We start from the raw sequence: 9,754 nt of genomic DNA on the forward strand, positions 1-9,754 counted from the left end.
AAAGCAAACAAAATATGATCTCTACAAGGATTAAAACTTTGTTATAATTTTTTTTTCTTGAAAATACCTAAAACTTTAAAAAATTATGTATATGTATATATAATATATAGAGAGATATGCATGTAAAAAAGAGCGATAAGAGAAAAACATTCAAAAACTATTATTCCCTTAATTTTTCGAGGTTTTATCGAATAGAGAGAGAAACTAATATTTTAAAAAATATTATTAAATTAACGACGTTGAAACTTTCAAGTGTGTCTCGTAATACGATTTCTATACAAAAATTTCCAACTATTTGCTGAATAGGTAACCAGACATAGTCGCGAACGTGGCAAATTCGATTACACGCGTCGCGTCGATAAACTCTTGGATTTCTAAATAAAAGCTGCACAAAATCAATAATTTTGTTTCGCGATTCGATTATTAATTAAATATGATTATTTTACAGCCTTGGTCGATCGAAAATAAAATTTATAAAGGTACAGGTCCTCCTCCGGGGGAGGAGAAGAAGGGAGAGAATCGCGACGACACGAGAAATTCCCATTTGAATAATGTCGCACGATGATCGTTGCAGAAATGTTCGGACTACAAGGCCTCGAAGGTGAAGACTTTCGTGAGGACTGAACCGCCAGATACGCAGGTGACCAAGTCGGTGATCGCCCTACTGCTGCACTACGGATGGAACAAATTCACGATCGTGACCGAACGCGCCTGGTCGACGGTCGCCCGTTCGCTGCAGGAACAGGCAACCAAGAACAATCTCACCGTGAATCATTACAAGATTGTCGAGGATCGGCATACGTGCTGCGAGGAGAGACTACCTTGCTGTCAAGTCAGCGTATGGTTCCAACTCATACAGGAGACCAAAAATATGACCCGCAGTTAGTTCACGTTTCTTTCAATTTTGCCTAGTTAGCTCGTAAAACACGATCGCTGAGCTATTTCAGCAAAATTGATTTGAGAATTTTATAATTGCGATTTTAATGATTCGGCAATTGTGTTTTGAGAGCCGGCATTAATTTCATTAATTTCGAGTTGAAAGTAGCACATTTAACTCTCTACTTTCTTTATTCTCCAATTAATTAATGTAATAATATTAATATTATAATAATTGTTTCTACTGTTTGTATATAATAGATAATTTATGAATGATTAAACTTTTTTTTGCATTTTTGTAAGATGCCAAATTTTGAAAAATATAAAATTTTGGTTTATACCATTTTTACATGAATTACCGTAATATTATTCGTTTTGTTCACCGCAAAATGTCATATTTATTATTTCAGTTTACATCTTCCTCGGTACGCCAATGTCACTGATAGATATGATGAATTCGATGCAAGGCCAAAGGTTGCTGGACAACGGGCAATACATGGTGATACACGTGGACATGATGATGTATTCGCAACGAGAAGCACAAAAATATTTATGGAGTAAGTAAATCTGAATTTTATCGAATATCATATGTTTATATTGCAAACAGTAACATCGATAAGCCGATTGCGTAATCATCTAAATCCTATATTATTTATAATATAATTATGTATATATGTGTGAAATTAATTTTAAATTAATTTTAATAAATTCAGGACTGAATTATGATAGTCAAAACTCCTTATTCGTAGAGGGATAAATTCCACCAAAATGCCACAATATGAAAAACGCGAATATGGGCTGATAAAATGTATGGAAATAGGAGATGCATTTCAAGAAAATTAACAATTAAGAAAGATATTATTAAAAAGGTGGTTTTATTTTAAATTAACAATTAAACATATAACTATTACTTAATTATAATTGCATAATGTTTTCTGAGATTCATACTATTCATGTTAAAATTGCAACAATTACTGCAATAATTGTAATGAAATTACTTTTACAATTAAATATTATTGATTGATTAGAAATTGATTTAAAAAAATATGATAATTTTTCTTCCTTTGCAACACTTTGTAGACTCCTAAACTTAAATATACATTCGGCTAATTACTTTTTTGATCTTTCTTTTAATCGGACTTCTCTCCATTGAGGGATTTTGTGTGATTTTAAAATACTAATAATTCACAATTATTGGTGCAGAACCAGAACATTTTGATAATCTAAAAAACTGCCTCGAGCCCAAGGACTTCTTGAAGAGGGCACGCTCGCTGATGGTCGTCGTATCAACGCCACCGACGCAGAATTACGAAGAATTCACTAAGAAAGTCCGAGAGTACAGTAACAAGGAGCCATTCAATTTCGTAATTCCCGAGCTTCTGAGAAAATATGAAAAGGTATTTTAGATGCTAGCTCAACTAAACGCTCGTACTTTGTAATCCTCGTTACACGCTTAATCTCTTGATTTCAGTACGTGTCCATTTACGCGGCGTATCTGTACGATTCTCTCAAACTATACGCGAGAGCCTTGGATCAATTAATACGAGAGAAATTGGCGAATCAAACTATCGAGGAACTCGCTAAAAATGGCACTCTTATAATCGAGACGATTATCAAAAATCATACATATCAAAGTAAGTACGTATAGTAATAACGTCTGATAGATGTAATCTGTATTGATAGGATAATCTCGAGTGGTTCTTACAAACTCGAGATCATTTAATACTAGATGTACCAATGATAAAATAAATGGAAATGGCAATAAAGTTCTCGGAAATGAATCGATAGTGTTTCTGAATTGGATCTCGTTTGCTTTTCTAAACTGAGGTCTAAATATTGTCTTACGAAAGACGTTCTTTTTGCCAGGTGTGAGTGGAGCGACCATCAAGCTGGATAAATATGGAGACTCGGAGGGAAATTTTTCGGTTCTTGCTCTAAAGAAAGATCCGTTCCGTCGCGATAACTTCTCCTGCGACTATCAGATGTCTCCCGTGGGCCAGTTCCTGCAGGGTGAAACTCTAGTGAGTGAGTTGTTTATAGCATTTCGAGAAACATTTTTCATGGCAGTTTGAGAACGGGAAGAAACGTCTTGTTCCGCATTTAAATCCTTGCATCATGAAACTTGAATGCACCACGATGATTTTTAACGAATGTACATGATATAATTGTATGATACGCAGGTGTACAAACCTTGGGGCGCCATGGAGTGGCCTAGTAAAACTAAGCCGGAAGCAGAACCTGGTTGCGGTTTTCTCAATGAACATTGTCCGAAAGACGACACACATCTCCGCAGTATCATCGTTGCCGCGGCACTGGCGCTCTTGCTATTCTGCGCTGCAGTATTCACTATGAGTATATATCGAAGATGGAAAATAGAACAGGAAATAGAAGGATTGCTCTGGAAAATTGATCTGAGTGAGATACACGGTTATCCTCATCTCGATAACATGATGTCCTCCCCTAGTAAGGTGAGTAGATTATCATGTTTTTTTTTTTTTTTTTTTTTTTTTTTTTTTAAGATTTTGGGCTAAATGCTTATTCATAGACGCACCCAAGATGCACGAATGTAAACGATAAATTGATTTCGATTACAGTTAAGTTTAGTTAGTGCAATGTCCTACGAATCGAGATGCGGCGGCCAAGTGTTTGCGCAAACTGGGCATTACCACGGTGTAGTAGTGCGGATAAAGGAGTTGAAATTCTCGAAGAAAAAAGACATTTCACGGGACGTTATGAAGGAGATGCGCGTTCTCCGTGAAATTAGACATGGTAATCTCAACTCTTTCATCGGAGCGTGCGTGGAGCCAATGAGGATATTGTTAATTACCGACTATTGTGCCAAAGGAAGTCTTTATGTACGTTATAGCGTAATCACGGTGACATTATGCTTTTATTTATAGTACAGTGTATATAAAAGAAAGATATTTAATTCGCTTCTGAAAATTTAAATAGTAAGATGTGATTAAATGTGCTTATATATCATATATTTTTTCAGGATATCATTGAAAACGAAGATATGAAATTAGATGATATGTTTATTGCGTCATTAGTTCACGATCTCATTAAGGTAAGTGCTTTAACACAAGAAAGATTAAATTATGATATTGTAAGGTGATATTAAAAGTGTCTTTATTCTATTGAATAGGGTATGCTGTATATTCACGAGTCATCTATGCTAGTCTGTCATGGTAATCTAAAGTCTTCTAATTGTGTCGTGACCTCGCGCTGGGTGCTTCAAGTCTGCGATTTTGGTCTTCATGATATGCGTCATTGTGCCGAATCTGATAGTATCGGTGAACATCAGTATTATCGAAGTACGCAGATATTTTTATTTTCACGTAAATATCATGTATTTCATGTTATTTTAATCGAATGTTTCATCCCATTTCAGATTTGTTTTGGAAAGCGCCCGAGCTACTAAGAAATCCGCATGCTTCGATTAGGGGCACTCAAGAAGGAGATATTTATTCTTTCGCCATTATTCTGTATGAAATTCTAGGACGGAAGGGACCATATGGAAATATAAATCTAGAACCCAAAGGTAATCATATAATAATATTAAGAAATATATATCTATAATTGAGTATTCTTGAGTATTATTTGATTACAAAAACCACGATGAAAAATAAATAAATTATTTCAATAACTTGACAGAAATCATAGATCGAGTTAAAAAGTTCCCGGAAGATGGTGAACCGCCGTTCAGGCCTAACTTAAACATACTCTCCGAGTCGAAAGCAAATTGTGCCGATTTTGTCGTCAGTACTATTGTAGACTGTTGGGCGGAAAATCCGGAACTTAGACCAGATTTCAAAATGATAAGGACCAGATTGAAGAAGATGAAAGCTGGATGGCATCGAAATATAATGGACCAAATGATGAGTATGATGGAAAAATATGCAAGCAATCTCGAAGATCTAGTCACCGAGCGTACGGAACTTCTCATGGATGAAAAAAAGAAAACCGAGGATTTACTCCATAGAATGTTACCTAAGTAAGTAAACTGATAAATTCACCGAAATCTATGGAAATAAAGTCCGCGAAGTACCTACAAAATGCATACATTTACAAAATATTGCTTATTTTAGACCTGTCGCGAATTGTTTAACAAACGGTACTGGAGTAGAACCGGAAGCCTTCGATTTAGTTACGATATACTTCAGCGATATTGTCGGTTTCACAGCAATGTCGGCAGAAAGTACGCCATTTCAGGTAATTTATTTTTTTACATATATCGTCTTATTATAATTAATAAAGCGAAAATCATTTTTTCTTATATAATTGAATCGTATCAACAGGTTGTAAATTTCTTGAATGATCTGTATACATTGTTTGACCGTATAATCAGAGGATATGAAGTGTATAAAGTAGAAACGATTGGAGATGCTTACATGGTCGTAAGTAACAGTCTTAAAATTATAATCAATTAACTATAATAAGAAACAAAATTATTTCTTAGTGCCCGATACTTTTCGATCATTCAGGTTTCCGGTCTTCCAATCAGAAATGGAGATCAGCATGCTGGACAAATAGCATCGATGTCACTAGAATTACTTAACGCCGTTAAACATCACACGATACCTCATCGACCTCAAGAAACTCTCAAGCTACGTATTGGCATTCATACCGGTAAGAAATATTAAGGATATTATATATATATGTTGATATATTCAATTACATATATATATATATACTTACAATGATAATATGAATATAAAATTATAGGTCCTGTAGTAGCGGGTGTTGTCGGTTTGACAATGCCTAGATATTGTTTATTCGGAGACACTGTCAATACTGCGTCTCGTATGGAATCTACCGGCGAACCATTACGTATACATATAAGTAAGCAATGTAAAGAGGCGCTAGACAAGATCGGAGGTTATCAGATAGAAGAACGTGGTTTCGTTGAAATGAAAGGAAAAGGAACAGTGAAGACGTATTGGCTCACGGGAGCTACCGTCACCTACAGAAAGAATATAGAGGTTTGTGAATAAAAATTGCAAAATATATATGAGATCATATTTTAAAAATATAAATGTATACAATAAAGAAATATCTTGATAAATAAGAGACGAGTTTGATAAATACAGAGATGATCTTTTCTTAGTAAACTCTTACATTTCAATTTTAATTTTATGTTAAATGTATATGTAATTAAAAATATAATACTAAATATGCAAGTTTATTTTATTTTTATTGTCCATTTTTTCTTTCTCTTGAAAAAAATTCAATTGTTATGTCTTTACAGAACTTTAACGAGGACGAAAATCTTCCACCGCTTTTCTGCAGACCACGAAGAAGCCCAAAACTAAATCCAGACTCACGATACGCATCGTTATTAGATGGATTAGGTGCTGGAAGTCGCAGACAATCAAATGTACCATATCCAATGGCTGATGATTCGTCTTCCCAATATGGTGGATCTAGTCCACTTCCGCGACCATTACATTCTCGCAAGCTCGAGAAATCCCCCCTGTCCCTAACTGAAAGCGTCTCGAAAACCACACTGGACAATATTTCAATTCAGGAAGAAGGTGCGCAGAGACACTTCAATATCAAATCGGTCGATGATCTGTTCATAAATACGGGGCCAAAATGTAGAAAAAATGCACGCGCCCTGTCTACTATAGCATCCTCGTCATCAAGCGACTATCCATCTCAAACTATCATACGCGAATCTCGCTCGTTGGATCCGATTCCCACTGACATATATAACAAACGTTTGGAATCATCAAACTTTTGGAAGGAGAATGAATGCACGCAGACAGATTCGAAAATGGACATTTCAGAGAAACTGCTGAACAATAATTATCCTAATGGCAATGTGATAATGTCTCACACCGATAATTTGCCAAATGAAGCAGATCCGCTGTTAGAAGACAGTGAAGGCAAGAGCGAAATACGGGAAAAGCGTTCGCGCTCGCTAGATCAGGTGGTATCTGCATCTAGCACGGACAGTGTACCTGATAAAAAGTCTTCCGCGCGAAAACTGTTAGAAATTCCACCTGTTTCAACCATTATCCAGATGTTCAATGGTAACGGATTGCGAAACAGCAATCATTCTTTAAGGAGAGGAATAATACCAGGGTACGATAAGCAAACCGAACGCGAAAGTGTGGTCTAGTATATATACATTCGACAAATATATTTTTTTAAATACGACAAACTTGGTAGCAAAGGATAAAATCATGTGTAAAAACTACGCTATCAGATGTATAACTATGTGAAGCATATTACGTTTACGAGTCATAAGCATGATTTATTGTTGCCATCTTTTTTTTTTCTTTTTTTTCTTTTCTAGCTTAGATATGTGCAATTTATGTATATGAAAGTTACCGACATACGCATTGTATATTTTTAATATCTAGGTATTTTATAACTTGTGTGTACTAAAACGTGTGCATCGAGGCGATGCAGAAAACAACTTTTACATGATTTTTACAGGATCTCTCTCCTGTTCTCTTTATTAAGATTTTTAATTTGAATTTTGTTACGAAAACAGTAACGTAAACTATTTTATAAAAATCATGACCAAAGTACACCGCGGACATTATCCAACGATTCATCTCGTTCAATAATACGAAAAAGGAATTAGGATGGCATCGCCTATAATCGATATCAGAATGGTTAAAAGAAACTTTTTGTTTCATAGATAATTTCTATAATTTTATATGAAAACAAATAAAAAAATAAAACAAAAAAGATTATAATAATAGTTATTAAAAACTATGTAACAATTAAATCTGTAGATTACCTAAAAACAAAAAAACCGTTTCTTAACCGTTCCAATGTCGACTGTATATACACGCGCGCATAATCAAATATGAAGCATGAATGTGTAAGAGAGACGTGTGTATATAATACATATATGTATATCTATAGTATATATAAGTCTATACTTGTTCATTGAAGGAAGCAAATTGTCCGTATGGCTGTGAGAAGTAAACTAGATTATACCTAAGGTGCTTAGTAATATATCATGTTGTCAAATGTATATAACTAAAAAAATAATATATCAATGTAAAAATAAAATGTAAATTAAAAGAATTATTACCTTCTATATGAATCAATTGAAGAATTGACTTCTCAAGTTATTGACAATCTTCCACTAATATGCTGTTCACAGATTACAAACATAGAATGTCCATCTGTCCAAATCATCGATGAAATCCTTGTATATTTACATGTTATATACATATACATAAATTATTACAATTTCATATTTCTATAATGCAGTCATAAAGATGCAATTTACGAATTAATAGCAAAGTAAATTAATCTTGACCACTAAGAAATTTTGACATGAAATCAGTTGGTTTCTTTTCCCATGTTTCCTTCCAATAATACATAAGTCCTCCTTTAGGTTTCCAAACATTAGCTACTTCTTGCAGTTCCATTTGACCCTGTTCAGATTTATAAGTTTACATTTAATGTGATAAATATAAAATTTAATATATCAGAGGATGCACAAATGTGATAATTTTTGTATTATGTGCAAATAAATATTACATCTAATATTAAATTTTTCAGATGTATAGCATACAGTTACAAAGAAAGAAAATTTTGTTTTTTATATATGTATATATTGCAATTAATGCGAAATTAATGTAATATAATAAAATTATACTAATTGTTAACATTCGTTTGTAAAGATTCTTATATTTGACTTATGTTCTTACCCTTATAATGAGCCGGTCTATAATCCTTATTTCAGTTACATGAGCATGACGTTTGAACTCTTCGTGTATCTTTTTCTTACATTCTGTTTCAGTTTTGGGAATATCGTAGCTTAGCACTATGAAAAAAGAAAAACAAGCATGTAAGATTGTAAAATTTTAAAATAGTTTTAAAGAAATTATAAAAATAATTAAGAAGTTATATTGTAAGATAGCGGCATAATGTTATGTCATGAAATAGATGCATTTATAAAACATTGTAGAAGCTATTATTAAGATAAATAAATACAGAAAGAGAGAAAGAAATATATTATTAAAAGATAAATATATATATATATATATATATATATATATATATATATATATATATCATATATATATAGGTTAAGTATATAATAAAAGAGCAAATAGCTTACAACATATAACTTGACAAATTACGTACACAAGGTTGGCACCTGACGAATCCATGCTTTATACAACTTAAGCACTTTTCGTCGTGCATCTTCTCTGTTAACAGATAAAATCGGTTTCACTTGACGAACAACAGCTGAAGATTGAGATGCCATTTTTTATTAACTAACCTCAACCAGAGAAAAGCCCGAGAGTGGTCATCCCCTCGATTTAAGTGCGACCGCAATTCAAGACGCCTCTATGTCCATAAAAAATAGATTGGAACTACATAGCTAGGTTCACGAAACTTCTCATAGGATAACACGCTATGGCCACAGATTATGGTTCTGTTCCGTACTATGTCCAGAAAATTTATTATTTTGCTTATTCACTTTCACCTAAAAATAATTTGTTATTTCTCTTCACTCTGACAATAATGTACTTTTAATATCAAATAACCAAATAAATATTATCAATATTCTAATTTCGCCAATAATATCTTGATTTTCTGTAATTCTTTTTCTTTCATTAAACTCTATTTTTTACATTTTTTTCATATGTATTAAGCATTTTGTTGAATACACAGTCGCTCGCATTAACAACTGCTATTTAGCTCCATTATTGGCCTTTATTGACTTAAAGTCTTATTCTGTATAGATCTGACAGCCTTTGCAAAATAAAATTTTCTAAAGCTCTAATTGTATGTTCCATGTATATTTAAACTTGAAAACATACTCGTTATTTATTATGCAAAGAGAAAACTTGTATAGTAATATAATTTGTGCCACAAAAATATTCAACAAAACTTTTTC

At 33.3% G+C, this 9,754-nt stretch overlaps 2 protein-coding genes across 2 annotated transcripts in view; one reads left to right on the forward strand and one right to left on the reverse strand.

Annotated features, from left to right (window-relative positions):
* LOC140664208 (receptor-type guanylate cyclase Gyc76C) overlaps positions 1–7,026 on the forward strand; it is a 69,839-nt gene extending 62,813 nt beyond the window's left edge. The window contains exons 5-20 of the mRNA XM_072889097.1: positions 575–881; positions 1,287–1,433; positions 2,080–2,273; positions 2,348–2,510; positions 2,743–2,897; positions 3,057–3,344; positions 3,471–3,731; positions 3,872–3,943; positions 4,022–4,190; positions 4,268–4,417; positions 4,531–4,870; positions 4,965–5,088; positions 5,175–5,273; positions 5,361–5,505; positions 5,602–5,858; positions 6,125–7,026. Of these exons, the coding sequence (XP_072745198.1) occupies positions 575–881; positions 1,287–1,433; positions 2,080–2,273; positions 2,348–2,510; positions 2,743–2,897; positions 3,057–3,344; positions 3,471–3,731; positions 3,872–3,943; positions 4,022–4,190; positions 4,268–4,417; positions 4,531–4,870; positions 4,965–5,088; positions 5,175–5,273; positions 5,361–5,505; positions 5,602–5,858; positions 6,125–7,000 (3,747 nt within the window). The 3' untranslated portion in view covers positions 7,001–7,026. The remainder of the gene's footprint in view (positions 1–574; positions 882–1,286; positions 1,434–2,079; positions 2,274–2,347; positions 2,511–2,742; positions 2,898–3,056; positions 3,345–3,470; positions 3,732–3,871; positions 3,944–4,021; positions 4,191–4,267; positions 4,418–4,530; positions 4,871–4,964; positions 5,089–5,174; positions 5,274–5,360; positions 5,506–5,601; positions 5,859–6,124) is intronic.
* Positions 7,027–7,191: 165 nt separating this feature from the next.
* Positions 7,192–9,154, reverse strand: Nd-b14 (NADH dehydrogenase (ubiquinone) B14 subunit). Its single transcript, XM_072889110.1, has 3 exons — positions 8,995–9,154; positions 8,556–8,671; positions 7,192–8,279 (listed from the first exon to the last, which is right to left on the reverse strand). The coding sequence occupies exons 1-3, from the start codon at positions 9,116–9,118 to the stop codon at positions 8,151–8,153; spliced, it is 369 nt and encodes a 122-aa protein (XP_072745211.1). The 5' UTR covers positions 9,119–9,154; the 3' UTR covers positions 7,192–8,150.
* Between the last annotated feature and the right edge of the window lie 600 nt (positions 9,155–9,754).

This window comes from Anoplolepis gracilipes, chromosome 3, assembly GCF_047496725.1.
Source record: "Anoplolepis gracilipes chromosome 3, ASM4749672v1, whole genome shotgun sequence".
Classification (NCBI taxonomy): domain Eukaryota; kingdom Metazoa; phylum Arthropoda; class Insecta; order Hymenoptera; family Formicidae; genus Anoplolepis; species Anoplolepis gracilipes.